The sequence below is a fragment of the Phacochoerus africanus genome, chromosome 15, assembly GCF_016906955.1.
Source record: "Phacochoerus africanus isolate WHEZ1 chromosome 15, ROS_Pafr_v1, whole genome shotgun sequence".
NCBI classification, from domain to species: Eukaryota; Metazoa; Chordata; class Mammalia; order Artiodactyla; family Suidae; genus Phacochoerus; species Phacochoerus africanus.
In genome coordinates, this window is record NC_062558.1 from 133,806,950 (window position 1) to 133,822,086 (window position 15,137).

Sequence of the window (15,137 nt, forward strand, 5' to 3'; positions counted from 1 at the left end):
GAGCTTTCGACACTTGGAGAAGCTAAAATTCCTTGGTCATTGCAAGTAGCTCATTCAATTTTACCAGTCTACCTCTGCAGCGATGCTGGGCTTATTGATCTGATTGGCCTTCCCTCCAGGTGGGGGGAACGCTGCGGGTTTTACCCCAAAGGTCACCAGTTCGGAGAGACCACCCCTCACGGTTGGTTTCTCCTTTTGTCATATTTTTGTTCATACCATTTTAAAAATGAAATATAATCCACACACTGTAAAGTTCACCCTTTTAAAAATCTGCAATTCAGTAGCTGTTAGTATATGCATGACCTTACACGGCCACCAGCACCATCTAATTCCAGGACATTTTCAGCACTCCAAAGGGACTGTTCGCTTTAACCTGTCAGTCCCCAGAGGGGCCACTGTCAGCAGTTGCTAAGATCCCCAAGCCCAAAAGGCCCAAGAAAGCCTGAGCCTCAGTGTCAGGGCCGCGTGTCCAAGTGCAGGCTGTCAGAGGCCTGGAGCTGTGCCATCTCCTGCCACGTACTGCCCACCCAGCAGACCTTTCAGAGAGCCATGTGTGGAGGAAAGCCCTGGGGCAGATGCCGAGGCTGGGGACAGAGGCTGAGGCTGGGGGCAGACGCCAAAGCTGGGGATGGCTGGGAGCAGCTGACAGCTCCTGGACCAGCTCACCCCAGGCCATGCTGGCCCCGGCTCCCTGTGCTCCCAGATTGCCCCCAGCTGGCGCTGTGAACAAATGGTCATCTTTCCTCACCAGCAGCTCCCAAAGTGGACACACCATCTTCCAGTCCACTGCCCATGAGAGCACAGGGCCCTGCGGCCTCCAGAGGGTCGAGCACACACGTTACCAAAGCGACAGCTAGAGAGCCCTCATTACTCTCCATCTGCTGGCATCCAGATCCAAAGCATTGGTCAGTAACCCCCACCCTCTGATACAACGCCATCAATAATGATTATAGATATTTTTTCCTACAAGAAAAAAGTCATTTCATGCAGCTGGGAAGGAGGCCCTTTCATCCAATGACTCACAAACCGTGAACATCTCGTCACAAGGGACAATGAAGCAGGACCAGCTAATTTGGAGGAAACGTCAGCGTCACCTCAGACTGTACCTGAAAGTGACACTGATGAGGCTCATTTTCTGCCAGAAAAGAACATCCAGGTTTGGGCCTAAAAAGGTCAATGTGGCTGCCAAGCTTTGGGTTCCTCGGGGGCCACCTGGGCCGCGTCTTCTCCTCCGCTTGAGCACAAGCAGGATTCTGGGTCCATCTCTGTTTCTTCCTGAGCATCTGCTCACGGGGCCTTGGCGGACATCCAGGGGTGGTGGCAATGCCAAATACACCCTCCATTCTCAAGCCCCGTGTGGCTTACAAAGCACTGTCACATGATCCCGGTACCTGGCGTCTCTGCAGGTGAAAAAGGCGCACAGAGGATGGGCTGCCACTGGGTGAGGCCGCAGCAAAGCCAGGCCTGCTTCCCGCCGTGGGGGTCTTACTGCAGAGGGACGGCCACCAGTCCCCTGGCCGACCAGTGCGTGATAACCCGCCCTCGATAATCAGCCCCCCCAACTCTCCGTACCAGGTTCCCCAACTCCACCTGGAGGCCCAGCCTCGGCGCCCGGTGCCCCCACCACCTCTGCAGCCGCTGGCTCTTCTTCAGCCTTTCTCACCCCACAGATCCGCCCTTTGCAAACAATCCATGTGGGAATGCTCGGGCCAGCCAGTGGCTTTGTAAACACTTCTCCCCAAAATAAACAGTGGTAAACACACGGGAGTCTTCAGCACGATGGTTTTTCTCCCACCAGTAACGAGATGTGGGCCCTCCCTAGGTGGTCACTCCTGAACGGTCTTCAGAGACACCCGCAGACAGGCCCGCATGCCCTGGCCAGGGCTTGGCCAGCTCCCCCTTTCTGCCCTGGGCAGCTTACAGTGCAGCCCTATAAAGTGACCTCGTGCAAATTTGGGGGCCCATAGAAAGATGTGTCAGTGACACCTGGACAGGCAGCTTCTGAGAAGCGAAAGCATGAATCCGGGAAATTAACAAGCGGCTTAGGACACTCGCTGCTGTCTTCCTCACAACTCAACGGGCGGCTTGTGATCCTTAATCCTCCAAGTCAAGCCCACAAGAGGAAAAAGAGAAGCTAGCAGTGCTGGCAGCCGGGGTGGGGCGGGGAAGGGAGAAGGACCGGAAATCCATCATGACCTTGACAATTCAATGTTGCCCCGCCCCCACTCTATCTCCTGCCCACAGGGCAGTTCTCCAAATTTCCCTTTGAGATAGTTACATTAATATTTAACCCCTTCGTGCTAAGAACAGCCTGCTTTTTAATCCTCCTGCATATCTGTTACAGAGAACACATCACACGGCAGCAGCATGCCAGGGCTCCTCTTCCGTCTGAGAACATGTCTCTGGCACCAAATCGGTACTTCCAGCAACCTGGAGAAGCTGGGCTATTTGGAGGTTTTCGCCACCAGCTGAGTAGCTAGACTCTGAAGTCAGAGGTCCAACAATTCAAAACTGATGCAAAAGCATCCATGGGGAGTTCCTGCTATGACACAACAGGATTGGTGGTGTCTCTGCAGCGCTGGGATGCAGGATCGATGCCCAGCACGGTGGGTTAAGGGCCTGGCATTGCCACAGCTGTGGCATAGGCCGCCACTGCAGCTCGAATCTGTTCCCTGGCCTGGGAACTCCATATGCTGCGGGGCAGCCAAAAGAGAAAAAATAAATAAAAATCAAAAGCGTGAATCGGGCTCAGCTCCTTGCTACATACACAGCAAGTCGCTGCCCTGGCTGAGCATCCTGCTCTCACCACTGAGGAGAGAGGGGAGTCCAGGCTCAGGCACCTGCACAGACTGGCGTCCTCACTGCTCGTGGAACTTTGCAGAAGTGGGAGCCGACCTGCCGATGGCTCACAGCTCAGTCCCTACACTGAAAAGACCTGCCCCACATAAGGTTAAGCCTCTTCAGGGCAGACACAGCCAATGGCTGGTGGGTGGGCGATGCCTCGTGAAAGGGCCACCGTGGCTACTTTGCTCCCAGGGGGGTGGCTGAGAGCTCTGTTGTGCCTGCATCGTAGCTCAACTCCTCCATCGGTCCTTCCCGCCACCCTCTCAGGGTTGTCCCAAAATCACTCCCCAGGAACCTCCTACACACAAAAGGCCACCTCAGAGTCTGCATCCCAATGACTGACCTAAGACAGAGGTGAAAAGCTTGGATCCTCAGACCGACATGGGGTCGAATCTCAGTCTAGCCACTTACTAACCAGGTGACGGTGGACAGGTAACTTAACCCCCCTGAGATCACACAGCTCACCTGACACATCCTGACAACCCTTTCAGCTGCTTGCACAGTTCAAAGGAGGCAATGCCTGCAAGGCGCTTAGCACAGAGCCATTTGCAGTATGTGCTCAACTAACACCAGGTCCCCTCCCTCCACTAGACGGGGACTCCAGGTGGGCCTCGGACAGGAAGGGCTTTGCTCCGCAGTGGACGCGGTGCACCTAGCACTTCAACGACGATGCTCCGTCAATGTGAGTGAGGACATGAGGGCTCAGCTTGGCTACTGTTATCATTATTTGCTGCTACTTGGCTTAATAATACCAGCTAATAATAACAATATTTACCACTTGTCCAGCACTGTTTCAACATACTACACATATTAAGATCTATAATTCCCACAACCCTAGAGGTAGGACTATTTCCCCCCATTTCACCATTGAGGAAATGAGGCACAGAGAGGTTGACTAGCTTGCCCACAGTCACAGAGCCAGGAAGTGGCAGAGCTGGGATTTTTGAATCACAATGATCCTGGGTCCCTGCTCACCACCCACGCACCCCACCATCCACTCTGGAGATGGAGTGAAATTCTTGTGGACCAGCTGGCCCACATCCTGGCGCATCATTCTGTCTGAATGACCAACTGCACATAAAGGGACATATTTCATTAAAAGCCTCATTCCTTCCATTCCTAGTTGATCGTCATAAGTAGAGTAAGTATTTAACCAGTCCAGTGGGGTTGTTTTCAAAATCACTTCTAAAAGCAGGGGAAAGAAAATTCCCAAGGTTCCAAAGCCAAAGCATTTGGGTCAAAATCAAGGTCTCCTCTTAAGGGAACCGAGTCCTCTTCCCTTTTGACGCATCGTCAAACAACGGGACAACCAAGGGCTCCTTGAGGCAGTTGTGTCTGGGGCTGTGCTCAGGCTACATGCAAAACCAAGACCAAAAGGCAGCGACGTCCAGGACAGATGGCACAGCACCCCTCTCCAAACAGCCCTTGGGCAGACTGTGCTGGGGCAGTTGACACCTTTGGCTGTTTCCCATAGTTTGTGGGGGCTGTAACCACCTCTGAATTAAGATCAAACTCTATCCACTGTCTCTCAAATGAAGAAGCAGGAGGCCAATGGAAGCTGAGTTGAAAGGTCTTTTCCACTTTTGAATTGAACCAATAAAGAAAACTCCTGCTTGTAACTGGTGGCTTCTCTTTAATTCACTAGGCCCACTTGGCTGAAGAACTTGAATTTTAAATTATGATCTCTTGCACAGAGAAATTTACAACAGGAATTCGTGGCTGCCCTTTGGGGCCCTAATAACCACCCACCTACCTTCCACTATGTTCCCCTCTCCTCAAGAAAAATAAGGGGACCTACTGTTTACAACCTTCTCTGGAAACTTTCACGTGACGGCTTTGATTCTGCTGACAATTCCAACATTTCCAAACCCTCTACCCTAGATCAATTATAGAAAAAAAGGCTAAAGGTAAACCTACAACTAGAAATACAAGTTCCTCCCCCCTCCTCTCCCAGCCCGTCTGCAGACGGAAAGAACAATTTGGTCCAATTCCACTGGCAACAAGCAACCCAGGGAACCTCCCACTCGCAGAAGTGCAAGGTCACGGAATGGCCCAAGCGGCTCACGGCTAGTTAGACTAGTGGGGACTTGGGCCCCAAGTGTTTGTTTCTTCAAGAGTGACCTAAACACCCAGTATTTATCATCCTTTCTGCTTGGGGTGGGAAACAAGACAACCATTTCAGAAAGGCCATGAGTCACAGGGTTCAAAAACGAAGTTCCTTTTGTTGCATATTTTCATAAATGTTTTAAAAAGTAACAGAACAGCTGCGGCTGTCAGTAACCCACACAGAAAATATGCACATGCACACACACTCCCCGTGCCAGCACGTGGGGGCTCTGCCACCGCACATGGCACCACACAGGCTCTTCTTCTTCTTCTGGCTGTAAGGCCCTGGTTTGAGGAGGCCCCCTGAGAGCAGCAGGGAGAACGCAGGTGGCAGGAACTTTTAAGATGGGCCCCAAGGTCCCTGCTCCTCAGTACTCACTCCCTGTGGTCTCCTCCCCTTCAGTGGGGCCTGGACCTGTGACTTGCCTCTTATCAAGAGAATGTGACAAAGGGGATGAGCTGTCACTCCTGTGCTCAGGCTACAAAAGCTGCAGGCTTCCAGCTCAGGCTACAAAAGCTGCAGGCTTCTGACTTGGTAGCCGCCCTCTCCTTTGATGGCTTTGATGGAGCCTTTGATTTTGGCGTGGCCCAGGGGCATGCCTCTAGCCAACAGCAGGCAAAGCATGGAGGCCCTCCTTCCAACAGCCCTTGGGGAACTGAATTCTGCTAACAACCACACGGGAAGATCCTTCCCCAGTCAAGCCTTCGGATGAGACCCTGCCCTGGTGACACCCTGACTGCACCCTTGGGAGAGACCCTGAAGCAGAGGATGCAGAGACACAGTGTGAGACAGTAAGTGTGTTGTTTTAAGCTGCTGAGTTTTGGGGTGATTTGTCATGCAGCCGTAGATGACAGATACAGCAGGCAACTCCCCAACGGGGTCAGCTTCCCGATGAGGCCATTGCCACGGAACCTCGCCCTTCTCCTCCGCACCATCACGTTCACACTACCACATTCGAGAGAGCCAATGCCTCGCTTTCCTGATGAAGAGTAGCTCCTGGAGGGCAGGCTCCTACGCTGTCTGCTCAGCCCTGAGCATGGTGCCCAACACATGACTGGAGATCAATGAATATTTTAATTAGTGACCTCTTTCTGTTAAATGAGGACCAGGAAGGTAAGAACTTTCAGTTCCTAGTATAGAGTATTCATTCTTAAAAAAAAGGAAACAAGAGGACTCTTTGGATGGCCACCTTGGGCCCATGAATCTTCGGCAAGGGGGACTTTGGGCTGGAACCTGAGAGGAGAGTCGGACAGGTCCTGCTTCTGGCCAAGCTGTCTGAACCTGGGCAGCACGACTACCCTCCCTGTTAAGTGCTGGCCTTTGCAGGGCTTGTATCCTCCGTCCTTAAGGAATCAGAACTGTGGGGAGAAAGAGACACTCCAGGAAGCTGGCTCTGTGTGCCAAAAGAACACACAGCTCTTCCTTTGTGCTGTCTCTCCACTCAGAAGCTTCTTCCCCTTGACTGCCTTCTTTCTCTGTTCACTTGGCAAACTCCTACCCACCCCTCAAACCCCACACTGATTCAGCTCCTCCAGAACAGCCTTTCTGGACCCCCCACTAGGAGGTTCTTCCCTCTTTGGTGCCACACCTCCCTCCATCCCTGCTCCAGCTGAACTGCAGACTGGAATGATCCCGGCCACATTGTCCCCAGGGCTCCTAGCTCTGCGCCCAGGGAGCACAAAGGCTGCAGCTCCGCTCTCCGGGCCTCTGGAGTCGAGGCAGCACGTGCTCCCTCAGAACGAGGACTAGGGAGACGTGACAGGAAGACACCGGGAGAGCAGCGGGCACCCCCAAGAGAAGGCTCCAGCCGCATGAACTGCAGTGGAAGCGCCCCGGGAAAGGGCGGAGGAGCAGCGGTGAAAACACCTCAGTGGGCAGCGAGGGCTCGTGTCGTCACCAGGGCTTTCCTCTCAAGACTGAAGGCCACGTAATCATGTCCACACCAGAGCACTGCCGGCTTGTGTCAACTGTTCTGAAGCCGAGGGGGACCACCCACCCCACGGGCAAATGGACCAAACTCCCGCCTCCTGCGGGAGGAGCCAGCAGGAAGGATGGGGCAGCTGTGCCGAGGCCAGGGCTGCCTCAGAACCAGAGCAGGGCTGTGGGGGTGGAGACGGAGCAGGGGTCATCTGGGAGCCAGGCAGGGCACAGGGGCCATTCTGAGATGCCACAGGGGGACGCGAAGGTAAATTCAGGGAGGAATGCCCAGGACAGGACTTTAAGGCAACAATTCAAAACAAAAGAAACGATTCAAAATGAAAGGGGCAATTCAAAATGAAAGAAGCAAGGTGTAAGACTGTGTATTACAGTTATGTTACACACACACACACACACACACACACACCCACCCATTTATCTGCACAGAGAAGCAGCCTGAAAGAAAACATACCAAAATATAAATACTGGTTAGCTGCATGGGAGATGATAGGTGTTTTTGGTTTGTTTTGTTTTGTTTTTGTTTTCTCTTCACGACTGCACCCACAGCATGTGGAAGTTCCTAGGCTAAGGGTCAAACTGGAGCTGCAGGTGAGGCCTGTGCCACAGCCACAGCCACATGGAATCTGAGCCGCACCTGTGACCTACACCACAGCTCACGGCAACACCAGATCCTTAACCCACAGAGCAAGGCCAGGGATCGAACCAACATCCTCAGAGAGAGTGTCAGGTCCTTAATCTGCTAAACCACAGCAGGAACTCCAGCTCATAGGGGTTTTAAAACCACTTTTCCAGTGTATCCTCTAAGATTTCTCCAAGCACGTGTGTGTGTTACCACTAGCAGGGATACAGGGCCAGGAATGTGCCATCCAAGGAAGGGACCCTGGGTGTATCTGTGTCCCAGGGTTGTTGTCACAAATCACCACCACTCGTGGCCTGTTACAGCAGGAAGGTACTGCTCACAGTTCTGAAGGCCAGGGCGGTTCATTCTGGTGCTTCTGAGGGAGTGTCTGCTCGGGCCTGTCTCCGAGCTACTGGGGTTACCGGCAATCCTGGGCGGCTGGGGGCTGCTAACAGCATCTTTCCAGCCTTGGCCTCCATCCACACAGGGGGTTCCCCCTACGTCTGTGTGTCTCTCTATCCAAACTTCCTCTTCCTGAAAGGACACCTGCTACTGGATTAGCCCCCCCGCCCCCCAATCCAGCACGACCTCATCTTTTTTTTTGTCTTTTTGCCTTTTCTTGGGCCACTCCCGCGGCATATGGAGGTTCCCAGGCTAGGGGTCTAATCGGAGCTGTAGACACCAGCCTACGCCAGAGCCACAGCAACGCGGGATCCGAGCTGCGTCTGCGAACTACACCACAGCTCACGGCAACGCCGGATCGTTAACCCACCGAGCAAGGGCAGGGACCGAACCCGCAACCTCATGGTTCCTAGTCGGATTCGTTAACCACTGTGCCACGACAGGAACTCCAGCACGACCTCATCTTAACCTGAGCCCATCAGCAAAGGCCCCGTTTCCAAAGAAGCCCACGTTCACACACATCTTTTGGAGGTTGCAGTTCACCCTGTAACAAGAGGCCTGGCCAAAGGAAAACAAACCCCAGAGTCCTAGGAGTTCCCATCCTGGCTCAGCGGTAATGAACCCGACTAGTATCCATGAGGATGAGGGTTCGATCCCTGGCCCCACTCAGTGGGTGAAGGATCTGGCGTTGCCGTGAGCTGTGGTGTAGGTCGCAGACGTGGCTCGGATCCCGCACTGCTGTGGCTCTGGCGTAGGCTGGCAGGTGCAGCTCCAATTTGACCCCTAGCCTGGGAACCTCCATGTGCCGCAGGTGGAGCCCTAAAACAAACAAACAACAACAACAAAAACCCTGGCCACCGTCTCCGCCCTCTGGCAGACTCTGTCTGGAGAAGGATTAGATGTGATCTCTGCAGGGCTCTGCGGAGAAGAAGCTGGCACAAAGTATGGATGTCCCCAAAAGACACATGTCATTTCAAAATAGGAAGAATGCTCCCACGCAGCTGAGCTGCACTGGCCATCCTGCGTGGGGAACCCCACCCAAGAGTTCTGGACCAGTCTGGAGGCCTCTTATCTCTGGTGTAGGGGTGCTATTTGGGATGGGGGCGGGGGGGCAGGGTAAATGATTTTAAGGTCTAAGCAGCGCCAAGATTCTGCCATCCGCCCAGGCATCAGCAATGAATGAAGCATCACCCCGAGCCGGGCTGGCCGCCCATCACACTGGCTCGGCCTTGTCCACAATGGGCAGCTCCCGCTCTTTACAACAAAACAAGTTTGTCCGTCGTTTTCCTCCTCTTGGTCTCTCCAGGAAAGGTTGCACCTTGAGACCCGACAGGACAAACGCGTCCTCAGGTCAGAGACAAGGATTCTAGAAGTTCAACTCTGCAGAGAACTCCGACACCCTGACTCCGAGGGCGTTTCTCACGCCCGGACGTTACCCAGAAACAGTCCCACACCCCCAGGTCGGAACGGCCAGAGGCTGGAGGCCCACAGACCAGGGTCAGAATGGCTAAGAAAACAATCCACAGTTTGTTTAGACACAGCGAAGACTGCCCCAAGAATAACATTTACATAAGAAATAGCAGTAACGTGGCAAGTTTAACATGTTTATTTTTAAAAAGAAGAAGAACAAGCAAAATCTTGTTTGTGATGAGAAGGAAGACTGTTCGTCAAAACCGCCTTTCCCTTCCACCCCCCAAATGAAACACGGACACTGCTCACCTCTCCACGGGGTCCCTGAGCATGACGATCAGCTTTGCGTCGGGCTGAAAGGCGTGGATGAAGTCCTGGGTCAGAAACGGGGGCTCGCCATCCGAGCTGTTGTCGTAGAAGAGCGTCCAGGCGTTGTTATCCCACATGGTGGAGGCGCTGGCCTCCCCTGGAAATAGAAGATGCTGCGAGTCAGCGGGGCGCGGGGCTCCCGCGCAGCAGCCTGCAGGCAGGGCCAGACGGGGCTGTGATGCCTTCTTCGGCGGCTGTGAGCAGGTGAGCGGGCCCGCCACGCTGGAGACGGGGCTCCAGGAAGAGGAGGCTGCTCACCACCTTCTGCCGCAGTGCCCACCCTCACCCCGACCAGGACCTTCATCTGGAAATCAAGGTGATCATGTGACACCAAGCATCCCGATTCCTCCCAGCACCCCTCTCCAGGACGTGCACAAAAACCTCCACTGGCATCCGGCCTCCCCATTTCACGATGTTTAGCTTTGCTCTCACAGCGCACGGCTCTGCGGCATTTTAAGGGTCCACTGAGAATGCACTCGACGGTTCCCTTCGAATATTGTCAGCGATGGAGGAGTCGTCTGGGACACTGATTCTCACCAGGAAACTGCATGCTGCCCGCATCCTCACTAGGAAACTCATGGGTCTTGCCCTGAGATCACAAGTGTCGGTCCCAGCACACACCCTGAGACCCTAAGAGGGGGAGGCTCTGCGGGAAGGCTCCCAGGACCTCAGTCCCACCTGCTCACCCACCCCGTCGCCCTGCACACAGCAGGCATTCACTCAGTGCCAACTGGGTGAACAGGCAGCTGGATTCTGGCCCCTGTTTTCTCAGGGTCTGCATGAATGAAGCACGGTCATGTCAGACATACATTCTAGAACAGAGGTGAGGCCAAGACACAGACAAGTAAAAAATGATACAAAAGAACTTATTTATAAAACAGAAACAAACGCACAGATTTTAAAACTAGGAAGGGAGGAACTACGAGGCCAGGAATTAACATATGCACACTATTGTACAAGAGAGGTGATTAACAAGAACCCAGCGGATAGCACAGGGAAATCTACTCAATAATTTGTAATAACCTATAGGAGCAAAAAAGTGGCCATATTTATATGCATGACTGATCCACTTTGCTGTATGCCTGACACCAACGCAACACCGAGGACCAACTACACTTCCAATAAAGTTAAAAAACAGAAAGAAAAAACACTACACACATGTTTAAAAAAATCTTTTGAACTATATCTAGTCACTTATGATGGAGCATGATAATGTGAGGGAAAAAAAATGTATACATGTATGTGTGACTGGGTCACCCTGCTGTACAGCAGAAAGTGGACAGAACACTGTAAACCAGCTATAGTGGAAAAAAATAAAAATCATTATTAAAATGTTAAAAAATTTCTATCTCAGACAATGGAACCAATTCCTGACCCTTTTTTTTTTTTTTTTGGAACATCTTCAGAGATTTAGAAAGCGAGGCAAATCAATCAATTATACATTCGATTTACGGACATTTTACTGGAACTATATCATACATGTCAGAGTCACTCAGGGAAAATCAGAGCTAAAAGACGCCATCTCTCTGATCAGTGACGAGCACATCAGGGGAATGCAGAGCGTGAGCGGGGCCCTATTTGTTCTGTTGGATGTGCAGTTACATGCAGGTGAGCACTTCTCTTCGGAGCTTTCTTCCTTTCTGTTTTTTTTTTTTTTTTTTAATATAATGGAGTTCCTGTCGTGGCGCAGCAGAAAAGAATCCGACTAGGAACCATGAGGATGTAGGTTCGATCCCTGGCCTCGCTCAGTGGGTTGAGGATCTGGTGTTGCCGTGAGCTGTGGTGTAGGTGGTAGACACGGCTCAGATCTGGTGTTGCTGTGGCTGTGGTGTAGGCCAGCAGCTATAACTCCGACTCGACCCCTAGCCTGGGAACCTCCGTATGCCGTGGGTGCAGCCCTAAAAAAAATGACAAAAGACAAAACAACAACAACAACGAAAAAGATGTAATACCGTAAAACACAGAAAAATAAGTCAATCAGAGGATCTGTGAAAATTCTACTACAATGAAGAAGAGATTATGAGCACACAGGAAGTATCGCAAACTAAGCTGGCATAAATTCTGTCAAATCCCATAAATGAACTGGTTCTACACTCATCCATCCCCCTGTCTACCTGTCCATCCATCCTGCATCCTGCATCCATCCACGCAGAAAGCACTCACTTGGTGTCTAATACATGCCCGGCACTGAGCTTGGCCTTGGAGATAGATGACAGAAACAAGACACAGACAATACCCTCCTCGCTCAAACCTTCTATCTAGGGGAAGAGCAGTAATTCCATAAAGAATCAGAGCCCCAAACAAGCGCTTTGACAGGGCAGAGCCGGCGGGGGGGGGGGCACGTCAGCAGAGGAAGGGGCCTCTCAACGTGTGTAGATCCCCAGTCCGGAGAACCCAGCCCCTTGAGTCCCTCTCAACTCCAGCCATTAGCCCAAACCAATGAGAAAAGATCCTCTCTGACCCATTGATCAAAATGAAGAAAGACCCAGATGCTTCTAGCAAGGATGTAACCAGAAGAAGTGGAAGCAGAGCTGAATCACATTTCAGGGCTGGAACGAGCCCAGAACTGATCTGGTCCAAAAGCCCATTTAACAGGTGAGCAGACTGAGCTGTTGTCACATGGCACTGACTTGTCACATGGCACAGAGCTGGCTGGTGGCACGTTCAGGACCAGATGCCAGCTCTCCACCTGCCTCTCCACTCCTGAAAAACTCACCAAACTCTGCCTTAGAGAAACGTCAGAGCAGTACATTTATTCCCTATTTTTCATTTCTAAATCTAGAAGTAAACAGAATTAGGAAATCAAACAAAAGCTTTCCTTTTTCATTCATCATCTTAGGTTCTACTTCCTGACCTTAGGACTCATATTTTTTAGCTCTTTCATAAAAACATGAGATTGCTCCAGAGGCATATAGTATGGGAATCAAGTCAGATATGAATTAGACTTGTAACTTGCGTGTTAGAACCCAAGGCTGCAAGGTATCATTAGCTAGTAGCCAATTCGCCCTGGGTGGGATCTCATCTGGCTCCTAAGACTTGATTTCTTTGAGTTATAAATCAATCAGTCAATCAATCAATCAGGGCCCTGGACACGGGAGTCACAAGTAAAGAGCCATCTTCCCAATGGGCAATGACAATTCCTCGTAGTCGCTAACAGAGTCACTGAATTTGGAGAATCAAAACATAACCAATTTAGGAGAATAAAAAAACAAATCACTGCCTTCGATAACCAACTTAAGCAAAATATGTGATTTGATTTCTCTCTTTCAGAGGTTTAAATAGGTAAATGTCTTCTCCCAGCTGAATCCAACAGAGTGAATAGGTTTTTGAGAAAACATTTTTGTGAATTAAAAAAAAAGATTATTAATCAAACCACCTCATCTTGAGTGCCTAAAAGCATTAGATTGACAAGGCCTAAGTGGTCTCCACAGCAATTAGTCACCCATGATGCAACAGGGCTGCGTCTATTTCAGGAGAGGCTGCCCCTATGTTTGCAGGGTCCCAGTGACCAGAGAACAAAAGCCACAAGAATTCAACTGACGACAAATTCATTCATTTTGCACACATGATCCCCCATCCAAACTTACTCAAGTGGGTGGATCATGAAAAGAAATGGAGCATGCACGCTGAATTTAAATAAAAGCAAAGAAATGGCAACGTTTTAAAAAAGCCATTTCAGGTGCGCTTGAGTTTCCACAGAACTAGAACGTCTACTAAACGTTTCTGCTTTATAGAAGCTGCACAAGCGAATATGAAATTGTACGTGGGGGTAGGAGCAATGGCCAGTGGGGAAGTGCATGGCCGTGGGCAGGCATCATGCAAATGTCTGCAGGTGCAGTGAGGCCGGGCCTGGCCCAGGGCCTTCTCGGGAGCTACCCGGAAGCCATACCGATAATGATTCGATTCATCTTGCTCTGTTCCTTCGCAGAGCTGGCCTGCAGTGCTTGATGAATCTGGTGCGCGGCCAGGTCGAAGAGATCCAGATAATCCTCCACGGGATAGCGGTCCCGCAGCCCATCTCTCAGGCGGACGATTCCTATGAGACCAAGAAGCAGGAGTTACTGAGAACAAAGCTGCCACTGCTGGGCTGGTGGCCTCCAGGGAGTGACCACTGAGGGATGGTCAGGTGCAAGGGCCCAGCGGCAGCAGCCAAGGCTCAGCCGAATGAGCCACAAGAGAGGGAGGGGCGTCTGCGAACCAGCCGCCCTCTTTCAACCCATGTGCACTTCAAGGGCTGGAATGTACCACTGCTAAGCTGCACAGCAGCCAATTAAAGGATGGCACACCTGTTTGAGAACTAGAAACAGGTCTACTTGAAAGGCCAGAGAGCTCAGAGCTGGTTAACATATGCACTGGGTGAGGCCCTCAAGGGGCTGGGTAGCAATGGCACCAGGAAACTCACGCTGGAGCAAAAAGAAAGGGCCGCCCATCAGAGCACAATGTCTGCTGAAGTTCAGATGCATCTTCTTCATCAGGGCCCACCTGCACTTTCCTGGGGTTCTACTGCATCCAGCAGCCTGTCTGTCCGCCCAAACAAGGGGAACTGGTGGTCCTCAGGCAGTTATTCTGAGTTATTCCGGCATCAACCACAAACAGCCTAAATTTGCCCCTTGCCTTAGAACTGAGTAAGTTTCACCTGAAAATGTACTGACAACACACTGCCCCAAACCACAGCCACCAAGGTTAAGAGAAAGTGGAGAGAGAACATCCACAGGTCAAACAGCAAGAGGTTCGAGGTGAGCCTGGACACCAAGACACCAGAGGCCCACACGCCCCTGTGCCTCCCTTTCCTCTGCCTGTGGGAACCTGGTTTTCACTGGGGAAACAGTCAGCTGTGTAGGGGAGAGCCCCCTACAGATGCACAGAGAAACCCTGGCTCCCACAACTGCTGCCACCAAACCACAAAAGACACACTGACACTTCTGTTCACTCCAGAAGTGGCATCAAAAGGATGAAGTCAGCCCTTTGTCAGGAAACACATTAAGAGTTGGTCTCAACGTAGCTTCTACTAAGGAAAACTTTCAAAATTCCCTTCCAAGCAACTTGGGTCCTTCATATGGAAACCGCCCTCAAGGTCCGCCTGGACTTTGGCATTTGTCATCTTTGAACTCCAGTGACCAAACGTCTCCTGGCAGGAGGAAAAGGTTAAAGAGAGGAAACAGTGACCCGAGGGCCGCGGAGTGGCTCGGGCTGGGCGAGCAGAAACCAGCCCACGGGCCAAGCCGTGGGAAAGGGATGCTGTCAGCAGAGTCGCCCAGAACTTTCTCCGTAGTGTTTTCACTCCAACCCTGTAAGGCCGAGGGGCTGGTCTGAGAAAGGAGACCACAAGCAGCTCAGTGACAAGCTCTCGGTTCTAAGCTGAACCAGCGGGAAGCTGAAACCCTGCCTGTGCAGCCACCTTTCTTTCTCCTGCCTCCTCTCGGTGCGGGGGGGTGGGGGTGGGGAGCG

General features: G+C 51.8%; 1 protein-coding gene across 12 annotated transcripts in view; it reads right to left on the minus strand.

Moving 5' to 3' along the window:
• The window catches only part of CHST15 (carbohydrate sulfotransferase 15), an 84,178-nt gene that overhangs the window by 19,140 nt on the left and 49,901 nt on the right, over window positions 1–15,137 (minus strand). For 11 of the 12 annotated variants that reach the window (XM_047762621.1, XM_047762611.1, XM_047762618.1 and 8 more), the window contains 2 exons: window positions 13,579–13,725; window positions 9,630–9,786 (listed from right to left, as the gene is read on the minus strand). In XM_047762621.1, the coding sequence (XP_047618577.1) occupies window positions 9,630–9,786; window positions 13,579–13,725 (304 nt within the window). The remainder of the gene's footprint in view (window positions 1–9,629; window positions 9,787–13,578; window positions 13,726–15,137) is intronic. The other variant, XM_047762622.1, reaches the window with a different exon arrangement.